Below are 16,088 nucleotides of genomic sequence, written 5' to 3' on the forward strand. Positions count from 1 at the left end.
AGTCATTTTCCCCATTCACTCTCATCCTTGGCCACTTTACTGGACCTTCCACCCTCCTTTTGAAGTCCAGGGAAGGCCACAAACTTCTCAGGCCCAAATCTGTTAGCACCAGCAGGCTCAGCTCTAAGAGTCAGAGCCAGGTAATAAGCTTAGCTTCCTAGCAACCCGCACACAAGTGTTCCCGATAAAATGGATTACATACTGCTGATGAATCCCAGGTGAATATCATACTGACCCAACAAAGGAATTAATTTGTACCTCCTGCCACACTAAGGAGGCGGACTGAGAGAATTCTTTTTGCCCATGATCCTTCCTGGCATTCTCCCTGGAACGTCATGGTAAAAACAAAATGCTCCAATGAGGTCAAAAGTGGAGGCTTCAACTTCCTATTGCCTCTGCAAAAAAAAAAAAAAAATGTCCTCATAACAGGAAGCAGAGGGTCTGTTTTTCCATCAGTTGCTTTCCCAATACAACTCAGATTGCCTGGAATACCACCCTTAAAGAATTACTCCAGGGTGCCCTGGGCAACTCACGTAAGTAGTTCAGTCACCCCACTATAAATCAACCAATTGCCATTTTATTTACACCTTGGGCTCTTGGGACCTTGGTTTATCAATCCTCAGGAGGCTAATCTCCCCTGGGCATTCAGACAAAATGAGGTTTCTATAATAGAAGCTAGCTAACCAGGTTTGAATTTAGGCTCTGCCGCTTCCAGCTGTATGATCCCTCTTTGGAATAACAGTCCTACCTCATAGGGCTGATGTGACGATTAAATTAATATGTGTAAAATGCTCCAAGTTGAACCTGGCATGTAATGAACACTATAGAAATTCCTGCCATTTTTGTTATTGAGCCAAAGATGACCCTGAAATTGAAGGTGGTGACTGGCCCACCCAGATGGCCCCTCTCTCCTTTCAGGCTACACCAGAAGCCTCCAAAGACAAACCACAGGCAGTGGGGGGCACAGTTCTGTCCAAGTTATTCTTCACTGGAACCGGTAACCTCCTCTTCACACATTTGGAAGCCAGCCCCAATTTGTGACCTCCTCCTCAGTGACAGGAAGGAGACAAAGGGCCCAGCAGGAATTCACTGGAATCTTGTGGCTAATCCTAGTTCAAGCTATGGGTCAAGCAGTCAGAAGGAAGGGCTATCAAACTCCTGAGGACACACAGCCAAAGATGTGATCCTCACATTAACCAGCTGTAGTTCTAAACTCATAAACAGGTTATATAATTAAGAAACAAAAGTGCTACCACAAAGCATTCATCTTCTAGCTGGCATAAACTTCTGGGAAAAGGGGTGGCTGTCAGTCATTTCTTGCTTGATGCCCTCCTGAACAGGCACCTGTGAGATGACCAAACAGGTTACAGGGTTGGCCCATCGCTGTTGTTACAGGCAACGTGTGCCCAGATTAGGGGACAGGTAATACATATTTTCTCTTTATGAAATGAATGTGCCAGGGGTCAAATCTACCAACAATGGTAGACTCAGGTAGTCTCAATTCTGTTTCACAAACAGTTGGCCAACTGGCCAGAACAGGCCATCATTCTAGGCAAAGAGAAACATGACAAAGCTCTCAAGTCAGCTTGGGATCTATCTATATAGATGATATTGAAACTGTTAACTGGATAAGACAGAAGCTAGAATTTATTGAACCTGCTGTGTGCTAGAAACTATGCTGTACTTTAAACAGAGAGCTATAAAACCTCCTGGTAAATTTTCTGATGTAGGAGCATTAGTCATTGAAAATGTGTTTGAGTTTGGAACCCTGATGTAAAATAACAGCCTTGTGAACATAGAGGCTTTGATCAAGGTAGAAGCATTTGCTGAATTGAGCTTTGAAAAATTCGGGTTATATGGGTGAAGCCCATTGCTTCAATGGAGTTGTCTCAATAGACTAGGCAGAAGCTCCCTACGAAAGGCCCCATGTGACTTTCCCTGTAGAAAACACCACTAGACCACTAAACAGAAGGACTGTTCACTGACTTTGTCATTGTCCTTGTCTCACACATGCATTAGCAACAGGTAAACCTGTAGTGATACCATGCGTATTTCCCAATGAATTGCATTGTCACAGGTCTTTAGAATCAGATTCTGGAGGGATCGTATAGGTCATGTAGTTGGAACTCACCTCTCTGTGTCCTCCCCACATCTTTTATTATGAATGAGAAAAGTCAGTGCCCAGATAACTGTCTCAGAGCAAGCATCAGTGGCAGAAGTCACAGCTAGACCTGCAGTTTCTTGACTCGTGGTGCCTTCTTTACTGCATCCTGTGTTTCCCACACATCAACAGGGCGTATGTGAACCCAAACAGCTGAATAGGTTGCAACTACCACCCAGCAAAGTCTTCAAAATCAGAGCATTAGGAATCATCTGGGTTGTCTGAAGTATTTGAGACCACTAGGACAAAAAGTTCGGGTTATATGGGGAAAGCCCATTGCTTCAATGGAGTCATCTCAATAGACTACGTAGAAGCTCCCTATGAAAGGCCCCAGATGACTTTCCCTGTAGAAAACACCACCAGACCACTATCAAAATTCAACACGAATCTAAACTGGACACACACACATAAAAAGGTAAATTCTGAAATCCAATAGATGGCGGGCGTTGGGGAGAGGTGAGAGAATCTGACGTCAGCCATGAGGAAACTGGCTTTGTTTGGTGACCGGGTTAGATAACTTAGACCTCTAGTTTTAGATTTCAAGATGAAACTTTTTACTTAAATTGGATCATGATGTGCCAATTGAACTGTGACCAAATGACACCTTAGAAATGTGTAGATCACCTGCTGCAACTAGCAGCAACTTAAGTTCTTGTTTCTAATCAGTCAGGGGCTACACAATTGACAGTTTCTAAGTGCTAAAGGGAGGACTATGCTTTCTTCACAAGCAGGAGGCCTTTGCAGATGCAAAGGGGAAAGCGAATGGCCACATCAGTGCTTCCTGAAGAAGTTCTTCCCCACTGCCTCTGGACTCCTGGGCTATTGAAATAGCCTGCTCACAGGTATCTCTGCTTTTCATTTTTCCTTTTAATGCAGGCTACGCAGAGCTGTCAGGCTGTGATTTAAGTCATCATTTCCCACAATATCTTCAAGGAATCCCCCTTTACTTCCAGAATAAGTACAAACTCCTTGCCTAACATAGTAAGAACTCCACAACTTAGCCAGTACCTCCTCACAAGGTTGTCTTCCTCACGGCTTCCTAGCGTGAGCCTGCAACAGCAGCAGGACTCATCATTACACTCCCTAAATCAGGAGTCTGTTCCTGCAAACGCCTCCTGCCCCCAAACTCACTGTGCCCTGCCCCCCAATGCCCCAGCATCCACCCTGTTCCACAGTGGCCCTTCTCACCCCCAGGAGGCAAAGGTGGGGACTCTTGGTCTGAATCCCAGCTTTATCACTTAGCTCCGTGTGATCCTGACCAAATGGTTAAGCCTCCCTGAGTCTGTTTCCTTACCTGCCCAAAGAACTGGCAACAATACCTACATCCCATGGGACTTGGGTAAGATTTATGAAATCAGCTTTTAAACAACTTGGATAGGCTTGCCGCATAATAGGTGCTCAATAAATATGTCTCTCCTTCCTCTTTATCACATACTGCCTTTATTCTAAGTTACTGTTTGCTGTGCCTTGTCATATATCTCCTTCCCAGTCCCTGTTACCTCCCAACAGTGCCTCAAAAGATTCTGACGCAAATTCTCCTGATCAATGAAGTAGTGTCACATCCCAGTTACATTCTATCACAGGCCTCTACACCTGTCAGCAGTGAGTCAAAGGTTTAAACACACACTTTTACACATCAGCAGGCACTTCTGTGCGTGATCTAAACAATGAAATATGTTACTCAGACAGAATACCAGAATCTTGAATCTGCTTCCAAAATTCCATTTCTGCCCAAATCTCAGGAATGTGCCCATTTTAATAATGAAAGGACATTTGTAATGGAGACCTTCAGGAAATGACACCTGTATACATTAGATTATAATATGGGTAGGTTAAAAAAAAAAATCAAGACTCACTCCAGCTCCCAGTTGGAGCTGTAGTGGTTTTAAACTGTTTTCAAAGTGAAATCCTTTCTTCAAATGTTATCTTCCTTGGAATGCTAACATGTGAAACAGTCGGACATGGAGCTGCACAGCCAGGTGGAGTAGGTGGCACGTGTAGGTCCTCCTCTAATAGCGCATACTGGGTCTGTGTACCCAGCTCCCACCCACCATACACTGAAGCAACAGAGGCACCGCCACAAAATGTAATTTGAAAACCAACAGCTCGGCCGGGCACAGTGGCTCACACCTGTAATCCTAGCATTTTGGAAGGCCGAGGCAGGCGGATCACTTGAGGTCAGGAGTTCGAGACCAGCCTGGCCAACATGGTAAAACCCCATTTCTACTAAAAATACAAAAATTAGCTGGGCCTGGTGGTGCGTGCCTGTAATCCCAGCTATTTGGGAAGCTGAGGCAGGAGAATTGCTTGAGCCTGGGAGGCAGAGGTTGTAGTGAGCCGAGATTGCGCCATTGCACTCCAGCACGGTGACAGAGCAAGACTCCGTCTCAAAAAAAAAAAAAAAAGAGAGAGAAAACCAACAGCTTTACAAGAAAAAGCAAATAGTTTAGGAGAATGGGTAAATATATTCCTTAGCGGTAAAAAAAAAAAAAAAAAAAAAGTCTCCTAGCCAAACAGTATACAGGAAGTCCTCACAATGTCATTGGTAAGTTCTTGGAAACTGCAACTTCAAGTGAAAAGACATGTAAGGAAACCAGTTTTACCATAGGCTAATTGGTATAAAGAAGAGTTAAGTTCCTAAGTATACTTCTGGCTACAAAAACATCAAACTTCTAAGAAAAATTATTTAGAACACTTTGAATAGTAAAACTGAAATAACACTTCTAATATTAAACACCGAAGTAAATGTGAGCTATACATATGTTTAAGAAAGATGAAGAAAAATGAGTAAGAGCATCATTTACCCATTTGCTGCAGTTCAGGGTTATGGGTGGGTAGAACCTCTCCTGGTAGCTGAGGGTGCCAGCGGGGAACCACCCTGGACAGGACCCCATCCCATGGCAGGGCACACTCACGCACACCCACACTCAGATGGGGACCATTTAGACACGCCAATTCTCCCGATGTGCATACCTTTGGGATTTGGCAAGAAACCGAAGTCCCTGAAAAAAACTCATACAGGCATGGGGAGAAAGTACAAACTCCACATAGTCAGTGGCCCTGGCCAGGAATTGATATTTTTCTCATTAATGTTATAAAGAAATGACATTGAACAAAATCAGGTTATTCAAAGACCTGCTGCATACACACATATTTAATGTTAAAGACATTTAAGTCTTAGTTTGCATTATGTCAAGGCCAAATAGGTTATTTACATGTTGTACTCAGGTTGATGTTATAGAAAGAGAGAAATAAAAGTAGAAGGAGGCAGTTCTGCTGCAGAGAGCGCAGCACCATCACTGGCCAGCACTGGGCAGAGCATGCGGTCCATTCACTGCTAACATCAGCTGGGAGGAAGCCAGGCACTTACCAGCCACCTGCAACCCCCAATGCAGAATGTCTACAAGATGCCCTCAGATACTATAGAACCCTAGAAATCATTTGGCTGAAGAATATTTAGTGACAAGGAAAATAGCTCTGCTATATTACTAAGTGAAACAGTTTACATAGAGTATGATACTGATGTTATAAATATGTATGTATGAACAGACATGTACTTTTCTAAAACTGGAATGATACACATCAAAATGTTAGTAGTAGTCATGTGAATTGTTCTTATTTTCTTTTTTGTCCTCTTGTGACGTTTCCAAAATTTCTACAATTAATAAATAATCTTTGTGATTAAAACACAATTTACAAAAGAAGATCAGGCCAAGAGTTTCTGAAGGAAAATAAAGCACTGAGTTCTGGGCACTGTATAGAGGCCAGAAGGGCTTTTTTTTTTTTAATTTTTTTTTTTTTTTTTTGAGATGGAGTTTCACTCTGTGGCCCAGGCTGGAGGGCAGCGGCGGGATCTCGGCTCACTGTAACCTCTGTAGAGGCCAGCAGTTTTACGCTCCCATGAGGCTTCAAGTTCACAAGGCTGGGACTCCTACCTACCTTTCCCCACACCTGTGTTCCTCAGCAGGCAGCATGGCGCCCCATGATGCCCCATGGCATGGCACATAGCAGGTGCTCAGTAAGCAATGGCTAAACAGACAAGTGTGAGGGCCTCATCCTACTCCAGCCCATTTTGGATCGTTCCTGTGCCCATGCCCCCTTTTTCCTCCTTTCTCTCTTACACTTTCAGAAAACAGAAACATTTCCAGAAACAGGCTGATCAACCCTGCTCCTCTTGCCAGCTTAAGGGACATTAATATTTTTTAATCCCAGCCTCATTGAGTTCATGTAAAATAGAGCTGACACCCCTTCAGACCCTTTTTCATGTGTGTGACAGGAATTGGGGAAGAGGGGATTTAGAGGTGAGGCTATTTGAAGTGGAGAATTTGGACAGGAGGACAGAGAGGGAGACAGAAATACACGGTGAACAACAAAGACTGCTGGGAAACCTTTATTCCAATCTGGGTTCTGTTGCAAACAAATTATAAGACTTGACTGGGCCTTGGTTTTCTTATCTGTAAAAATGAGTGACCACAAATCACTAGGGAAATGCAGATTAAAACTATAATGAGATACTACCTCACACCCATCAGAATGGCTACTATCAAATAAAGAAATAAGTGTTGGGCAAAGTAATAGAGAAATCAGATCAGAACCCTGGTGCACTGTTGATGGGAATGTAAAATAGTTCAGTCATTATGGAAAACAGTATAGCAGTTCCTCAAAAAATTAAAAAGAGAATTACTATATGATCCAGGAATCCCACTTCTAGGTATATAGCTAAAAGAATTGAAAGTAACACCTCAAAGAAATATTCAGACAACCATGTTCACAGCAGCATTATTCATAGTAGCCAAAACGTGGAAGTCAAAATGTCCATCCATAGATGATAAGTGAAATGTGGTATTATACACATGATGGAATAGTATTTGGCCTTTAAAAGGAAGGAAATTATGACATACGTTACATCATGGATGAACCTTGAGGACATTCTGCTAAATGAAATATACTAGTCACAGAAAGACATTATTGTATGATTCCACTTATAAGAGGTACTTAGAGTAGTCAAGATTATGGAGACTGACAGAGTGGCTGTTGCCAAGGGCTGTGGGGAGAGGGAATAGGAAGGTACCGTTTAATGGGTATTGAGTTTCAGGGTTGTAAGGTGAAAAGAGGCATGGAGACGGAGAGGGGTGATGGATGGACATTATGAATGCATGTAATACCACTGAACTGTACACTTAAAAATGGTTAAGATGGCACGTTTTATGTGTATTTTACCACAATAACAAATTCCGAAAAAAAAAAGGGGGAGTGAATAACCATAGAGTATGGTAGGTGAATTCACAGAGACATCATTAGGCACATATAAAATGGCTGATCTAAGTCAGGGCTTTTTTCTTTTCTTTTTTTTTTTTTTTTTTTTTGAGACAGAGTCTAGCTCTATTGCCCCAGGCTGGAGTGCAGTGGCGCGATCTCGCCTCACTGCAACCTCTGCCTCCCGGGTTCAAGCGATTCTCCTGCCTTAGCCTCCTGAGTAGCTGGGATTACAGGTGCCCGCCACCATGTCCGGCTAATTTTTGTATTTTTAGTAAAGATGGCGTATCATCAAATTGGTCAGGCTGCTCTCGAATTCCTGACCTCAGGTGATCCACCTGCCTTGGCCTCCCAAAGTGCTGGGGTTACAGGCATGAGCCACTGCACCTAGCCAGTCAGGGCACTTTTAAAAGCAAAGGTCCTATTGAAATGTAAGGTTTCCTTATATGCAAAGAGGTTACATGAAGCTGCAGCAGTTAGATTAAGAGCCAACACATCCTTCTCTGCCCCTGGGACACATGAGCATTAACAAACTCCACAACTTTTCCTTTATCACACGGAATGAATCCTGTTATGCTTCAAGACCTGGGTGAAGTTGTCTTGCTCCATGAAGCCTCGCTTGATCGTGGAAACCAGTGACGATCTTTCTCTGACCGGCCAGAGAACTGCCAGCTCATCTACACAGACACACGCCACCACACACATACACCCCTGCATTCCTTCACAAGAGAGTAGAGCTTACCCCTCAACTAGTTTGACCAAAGGCCCTGCCATAAAAGTCTTGTCACATCTTGCAGTGATTTGCACACCATAGGTGCTCACTAAAGATGTGTTAATTGGCTGATCAGAATAAATGGCATTGCTGTCCAGCCCACTATCAGGCAAAGATGGTCTTCAGAAGTAAAGAGATGGAGTTCCCTGGAGTCTGATTCTATTAATAACTGATTCTGCCAACACTAAGCCTGTAACCTCTACCACGGATCTCATTTCGCTAAAATCCATTGCAAATTACTGAGGCTATCTCTGCTTGTAATCTGTTATTGGCAAGCATATTGATTCCCAGGTGGCTGCCTGACCCACAAACCAACTCATTGTGTTGAGCATCTCAATCTCTTCTCGAAAAGCACTCACCAAACCTGCTCACACACTCTCCAACTCCTTCGGAGTAGTAGTGGTGTTGCCTCAGGCAGACAGTGTGGTCTAGCAGGAAAGAGACCCATCCTCAAAGGCTCTGTCAGCTCGTTTAGATTTAATCTGACATAGCTGTCTCTTTAGAACAAAATCTACCAATGGCCTAATTTTTACTTTTTTTTTTTGTTTGTTTGGTTTAGTGTTTCTGTTCTTCAGAGTTGAGTTCCTTGAAATGACACTTTTGCTCCTACGTTGTTAACACTCCTTTTCTCACTTCTCCCCGTGCTCACCCAGATGATTCAAACGCATTTGAAAAACGTCTCCAGTTGCTTTGTAAGGATTTTTCCATGCTGCATTTTCCCTAGGGCAGCAAGGGAGATTGGCTAAGGGAGATTCTCTAGTTCACCCTTTGTTTCCTTTGCAGCAAAGCCCTCCAGAATTTGGCTTCCCAGGCCTGGCAGGAAATGCCAAAGGGTGGGGGATGGGTAGAATTGTGTAGAGATGAAATTTTTAAAGAGGAAAAATCATGAAATTATTCAAGACAGGTTTTGTGGGATCCTGTTGGAGAGAATGGTTTCAACAATGGGGGTCACAAATACAAATGCACAGACTCTAAAAATCTGGGAATTTCATTTCCTGTAACTTCCAGAAAAAAAAACAAAACTACCTCTCAGTGGTTCTCCTATCCCTTGTAGTCAATGCCTGAATGGGAACCTGGGAACTGGGAGAGGCAATTCCAGAAGTCACTTCCCCCCCAAACCCTGACCAAGCCCCTAAGTTTTAGAGCCTAGCAGTCCAATAAGGAGGGCTCACAGCATTACCTCCCTCCTCTACCAATAAGCAACTGATCTTGTAGATGCAGGAATCTGTCTCCTTATTTTCCAGATACCCTCCCTTTCTCCTCTTCCTTCTTTGCTCTGGTTCAGCCATTATCATTTCCTTGGCAGAAGTAGGAGATAGCATTGGTTGGGAGTTCAAGCATTGGAAAAATAATACAAATGAGATTTGGAAATAATTTCTAGGTTTCAGCAGCCATGTCTTTACCCCTACCCTCTTGCAAATGCCACCCATGCTTCCAGGTCCAGGGTAGGTTCTACCTCCAACAGGAAGCCTTCCTGACTGCCTCCTTGCATGTCTATCTCTCTACTAGACAGTAATTGGCATGATTCAGAGTTGATATCTTTTAGCTTTGTAGCCCTAGAATCTAGCACAGTGTCTAGCACATAGATGCTTAACAATAAAGACTTGTAATTGAGACAATTATAGGCCATAATTTTTTTGAAGCAAGAAACAACTGTAGGTGTATAAAAAATTTTTTTTCTCATATGCAAGAAAAAATTAAACACTACCGACAATGTTACCCACTTAAAAGCCATCTAGAATTTTTAAATATAAAAATTTTGGTCTTTCATTCACTTCAACAGATACAGTTCTTTGTGGCTATGCCAATTTTGATAAGCACCCTACCTTTATAAAATAAGAATTATGTCCAGGGATTTTTAGTTGTAAGAGGGAGGACCTGGGATGAATGTGGCTACTTGATCTTGACTGGAATTAGAAGTCCTTTATTCCTCTTTCTGTACTTTATGTTTTGACAGTAAATTAAATCAAGTTTGGTAGAATTCCCTACATGGTTCAGGTTACTCTTGCATCCCAAAGACACACTGGTTTGAATTTGACTGAAATTAAAACCACTGGCTTAATTTGTTGTTCTGTCTGCTTTTTCTCACTAGCCCTGGAAAGCTGGAGCCATTTTATTTGCTTTTTGCCTTTCTAGATCCCATGGAGACGGATGGAGCACATGAGCCAAGGGTAGGCGGGCTCAGTAAAGAAAAGCCCAAATCTCTCTTCAGCTGTAAGTTGGCCCTTCACTGGGCTGCACTGACCAGACCTGAACCTGACTATGTCATCATGACTGATGCCAATGGGTTCATATGACCATTGCCATTGGTCACCATATTAGATATGGTGACATCACTTTACACACTTCTGAGTCTTTCCAGGCAACTTGTATGTAGTGTGCAGTCTGAAGCAATGTCTAATCTCTCAGAAGAAGTTCTCAAAGGAATGTTTCCAAAAGGACCATTTTTTCCCGATACATTGAAAAATAAAGGCTCACCTAAAAATAATTAAACTGGACTTAACATTATTGCTGTTCTGTATGTCATAATTAAACAAGCATGAAAGAAATCTTAATAGGATTGCAATCGGGTCTTTGTGTTCCTGAATGGTGTATTAGAGTCTTAGTGGAAACCAGGTTTAAGGTGGCTCAGAGGAACTGTCCTTTGTTTTCAGGAAAAGTGAAACTCAATCAAGACTGAATTCTGTGGCTACCAAACCCAGCTGCTATTCCCAAATCCTGTCCAAATCCTCTCTACCTTTCAAAGCCTGGCTTGATCGCACTTCTTCCACTAGATCGTAGGGAAGACCCCCTCCCCTGAGTCTTCTTGGTTTGAATACTCCCATCTAGAACATAACTATTCAATGCTGTTTGCTACTCCCTCTTAGCTTGTGGAATTTAGAATAACCTCCCAATCTATTATCAGTGAATCCTTCCACTTGAGAACTGTCTTCCTTTGGTTAATAACCCCAGCATCTACCTCAGAGTCAGGTGAATAATAGCTACTCTTTAAAACTATGATAAACTGTTGGTTTGTCATAGGGAAAGTCACATTTTTAAAAAGTTAAGTTGAAGGTTTATAAGCTGATTCTTCATCAGGTTCCTTTCATAAGTAAGTTAAGATCCTTCTATGAAGTTAAAATATGATTCACTTTAGAAAAATTCAGTGAATATGCATCTGTTACATAAAGCAAAGTATTCTATGAAATTGAGGTGGCATGAGAGAGTTGGTGCAAAGCTGCTCCTGTGACTGTGGCTGCCTGACAGTGGCCTGAGAAAAGACAGTAAATATCTGAACTACAGAGGAAGCTCCTTCTCTGCCCATCCTCACCCTACAGCCATCCATGACAACATCCATGTTAGTTTGATCATTGTTCTGCCATAAAAGAAATCCCTGGTGTTATTCAACACCATTTTGTGCTCCAAAAGCTGCCATATGATGAGGAATCCTTAGCCTTGATATTCTACAATGCACAAAGGAGAACACTGCTGACATTGAAGATATCCATTCCCACTCCCTCATTCATTCACCAAGCTGACCTTCAACTGTGGCTTCCCATGATCCACCATGTACAGGGGCTCCATAGAGCCCTCACAACTAAACTGGACCCCTCCTAGGATGCTGGGCCTCTTGACAATGGTGTAAAGAAAACTTGCCAGAGTGGCTCCCTGCCTGGAAAGCCACCTCAGATAGTGAGAGAGAGGGCTACCTGCTGGGGACAGGGGAAGTGGGAGGGTTCCTCCAACAGAAGGGACCCTGTGCTGGATCAGGCACAAGAAACTAGCAATGTGAATCAGAGCAAGGCCCCACTACCTTGGGAGTCCCAGAGACTAGATGAGATGCCAGGTCTGACTCTGCCAAGATGGAGTGCCTATGAGCAAAATAGTTTTACTTTTCTGAAACCCAATTTTCTCACTGGTACCAAAAGGAAAGAAAAGAAAAAAAAAAGGAAAAGAAAAGAAAGGAAAAGAGAGAGAGATAAAGAAAGATAAGGTGACTTTGAAAAAATCTTCCAAGTCTTTGATTCTGTCCGTGGGTACCTGTCAAGTGTGAGGCCCTGTGATAGGCACCATGGAAAATACAAAATATGATACATTTCTCATGAATCTAAAATTATGCTCTAGTGGAAAAAAGAAAAAAGTTAACTCCATCACTGAGTCTCTATTATGCAGGATTCTGTACACACACAAACCCATAAATATTAGGCATTACACAACACACATGAAAACTGAGAAGAGCTAGTAATTCTTATACTTGTTCAGAAAAAGGGATAGATTCTTATTAAATAGTGGTCTCTGAGGAAAGTTTCGTAGACAAAGAAATATGTGTCCATCTTGAAAGATAAGCAGAATGATTTTCAGATTTTCAGACGATATTTCTTATTCTCCTGAGAGATCAGAAGAATAGGAAAAATTCCACTGGATCAGGGTTCCTCAGTATGGAATGGGCATTGTGTGTGTGGCGGTGCATGTGTATGTGTGTGTAAGAGAGAGATGGGGGACCCTGGGATCAAATAAGTTCGGAAAAGTACATTAAACAAAGGTAATTTTGTTTTCATTGCAGGTCTCCTCAAGGATGCTAATAAACATACGTGTGTTGAGACTAAGAGAGGTTACGTTTGCAGTGACTCCAACTATGGGTCACAGAGTCCTTTCTTCTTACAGCTGCTCAAGTGATTGGGGTTCTGAGAAATCCTCTTTGGAAAACAGTGTACCAAAGATAATGTAAACTCCATGAGGTCAGGGACTAGTCTAGTTCACCACTGTATCTCCAGCACCTGCCATGGCATCAGACACACGGGAAGGATTTAATGAAATATAATAAAAGAAAAGTTTGCCAAATGACTCAATGAATAACTGCTGAATTTTAAGTGGAAAAACTGGCATTCACAATGACATGGAGATGAGAATACACCCAGAAGCAAGGTATCACCTCTCCATGATGCCACCCTCAGGGTCTGGGTTCCACATAAGCCACAGCTAGGAGTTTCAGGTGATGTCTGTCTTTGCCTTCTCAAGAAGCAAAATACTACAAACATCCATAATGATCCTAAAAGACTTTAACTCCTCCCAACCCCTCAAAAAGGATAACAAAATTAGAGCTTCATGAAGAACATTGGTGTTTCTTTACTAAAAACAGGTAACAAATCAGTTAATAATACTCGAGTCAGACTCTACCATGGAGTTATGGATTATCTTTGTTTCTTTACTGCCACCTTCTGGTTCCCAGACACCTATGTGGTAAATTAAAAATGCTGCCTTATATTTGTGTTTCACTATGAAATTTTAAGCATTTGTTCACATCCTTTATTTCAGATGACATTACACAGATTAGAAGAGATTAAGGTGGCCTTTACTCTTTTTCATATGACATGAAAATAACTTAGAAGTTAAGTGATTTGATTAGTGATAGAAAGTTAGGAGCAGAGCAAGGACTAACCACACTTGTTGGTTTTTCCAATGAGCAAACAGTGAGTTTAGCCATTTGGCTTTGTCCAACTCTGGCTGCAAAGAATTCTACAGCTCTCTCATCCCTTCACAAGCACAACCTTGAATGGAAAATCCTGTGCCCTAAAAAAGAAGATGCTGTTCAAATACATCCTGATCTTTTCAAGGGTAAAACCCATCCCACTTTACAAAGTCTTTGAGAGAACAATGTAGAGGGTCTAAAATTGGTATTTTATCTGATAGTCAAGATGCCCCAACATGGCAGCCAGCCAGCTTCTTCCTAACATACCTTGGTCTGGAAGCAGCAGTAGAGTTGGGTAAGGTACGGGTGTTTCCGTGCCAGAGCCAAAATCCTCTTCTCTGTCATTGTGCAGTCCACGTCATCATCCTGAAGGATGACGTCCTTCTTTAAGACCTTCACAGCATATACTTCATCTTTGCCCTTGAGTTCTGCCAACATGACCTGCAATCAATCAATTGCCTCCATCAATCTATGCATGTATGGAATAAAAAGAAGAAGTATAAGCTAATACCAAATACTTCAAAAATGAATTCTGTTTTTTCTTTAATTTTAAATATTATAACAAGCCTGGTGTGGTGGCATGCACCCAAGATACTTGGGAGGCTGAGGTAGGAGGCTCATTTGAGCCCAGGAGTTACATACAGATCAGCATGGGCAACATAGCAAGACCCGCTCTCAAGATGTATACATAATGTTTAACAAAACTTCCTATTCTACAGTTATTACCGTTCTACAGTTACTACAATTTATTTATTTTTGATCTCTGGCACAATGCCCAGGCATAAAAAAGAGAAGTTCAATGCACATCTGTTGAATGGTTATTCATATGTTTATATGTGTTTGTCATACTTACAATTACAGTACACCAAATATTTTTACAGTTACAGTACAGTAAAATAATGTAACTATTTTTAACTGAACATTATTTTACAGACATTCCCCATATGGTCTCCATTATTATCACGGTTGCTTATACTCAATTCAAGTAAATATAATTTATTTAACCATTTCCCTCAAATTAGGCACTTCAGTTATATCTAATCATTAAGTATTATATAAGTTGCATTGAGTATTTTTGTACACAATTAAAATAATTTCTCTTGGATTACATTTGTAAGATGGAAACCCTCATAAGTAGATTAAAGGGTGAAGCATTTTGCACATTTCCTATTTTCAGAAAGGATGTGTGATACAATGTGCCACTAGTAATGTAGAAGTGTTGGAGTTTCATGGTGACTTACCAATATTGAGTAGTTTCACTTAAAAAGTTTTTTTGCTCACTTAATAGGTGTGAAATGTTACCTTGATGCTATTTTTACTTAAAATGAAACTTTAAAATTAACTGTTTTCTGACTGTATTTCTTTTCGTGTAAATTATTCACGTCTCCTTTGTCTAATTATGCTGCTATCATATTAATTTCTTACAAATTTATACACATATGATATATAAAGATACTAACCCTTTACTTTCTGTAAAAGGTTTTCTAAGCCTGTTTTATAATTTTCTGTTATTTTATTCTATTGAAAAGAATCATGTATCTTTACGTAGTTGAATCTGTCCTTGTTTGCCTTTATGGTTTCTTTTATAACTCTGAAGCTGGAAACGTGATTCCTTTTCAAGAGAGCTAATTAACAGTTCTATGTTCTTAAAGTGTTCCTATCATTTGATATTTTTGCACTCATTTACCTACAAACGTCACAAGCCTTTCTCTTCTTAAATAAGTAACTCCTAAGTACAGTATTCCAATGTAAGTCATCAAAGCTAAAAAGCAGCCATCAGAAACTTAATGAGGGAATTCATGATGTTAACCTGAAGACTTTTTGTCGCCCACGTATTTTACAGACTCTTTAAAACTGGCTCAAACTTTGGCTGTGATTTTTCCTAAGAGATAACCTAAATGCTCCAAAGTCATCTAAGTTCCCATTCTGCCTACACTATATGAAAACCTAGAATCTCGGAGTCTTGCTCAAAATTAGACCACATCTTGTTCACGTCCCAGAGTTATGCCTAACCAGAGGACCTCTTTTTATTTAGTCAGTCTCTAAAGAATGTAATTACTTCAGCTTTTGCCATTTAAGTAAACCCCAGTTACCTTCCCACCAGAGTGGTATCAGGGTGAGATAGGGGCAGGTGAGACGGCTGGGAACCAGGTGGGATGGGCCAGCTGACTGACCTACAGGCTGCTGCTTTCAAGAGTCCAGGACATGCCAGGGCATGTGATCCCAGGAGCTTCCTGGTCCCCAGAGCAGGACCTCCCAGAACTTCTCAGGGGGTCCCAGAAAGGTGACTCCCAGGCTTAGCTCTGAATAGAGCCAGGGAACAATCAGAGATCTCAGGTGAAATGCAAACAGCTTCCTCTGCTCCCTGCCCCTTCATCTTCTTTCTAAATGAACAGGAGTTAATTTTTCCATCTCACCCAGCCATCGGAATGGTGGCTGATCACCTTTAG

At 41.6% G+C, this 16,088-nt stretch overlaps 1 protein-coding gene across 3 annotated transcripts in view; it reads right to left on the reverse strand.

The window, feature by feature from the left end:
• The window catches only part of PRKCE (protein kinase C epsilon), a 536,120-nt gene that overhangs the window by 164,047 nt on the left and 355,985 nt on the right, over positions 1–16,088 (reverse strand). For all 3 annotated transcript variants that reach the window (XM_004029173.5, XM_063695905.1, XM_019021115.3), the window contains exon 10: positions 13,906–14,079. In XM_004029173.5, coding sequence (XP_004029222.1) covers positions 13,906–14,079 — 174 coding nt within the window. The remainder of the gene's footprint in view (positions 1–13,905; positions 14,080–16,088) is intronic.

This window comes from Gorilla gorilla, chromosome 12, assembly GCF_029281585.2.
Source record: "Gorilla gorilla gorilla isolate KB3781 chromosome 12, NHGRI_mGorGor1-v2.1_pri, whole genome shotgun sequence".
In the NCBI taxonomy this organism is placed as follows: Eukaryota; Metazoa; Chordata; class Mammalia; order Primates; family Hominidae; genus Gorilla; species Gorilla gorilla.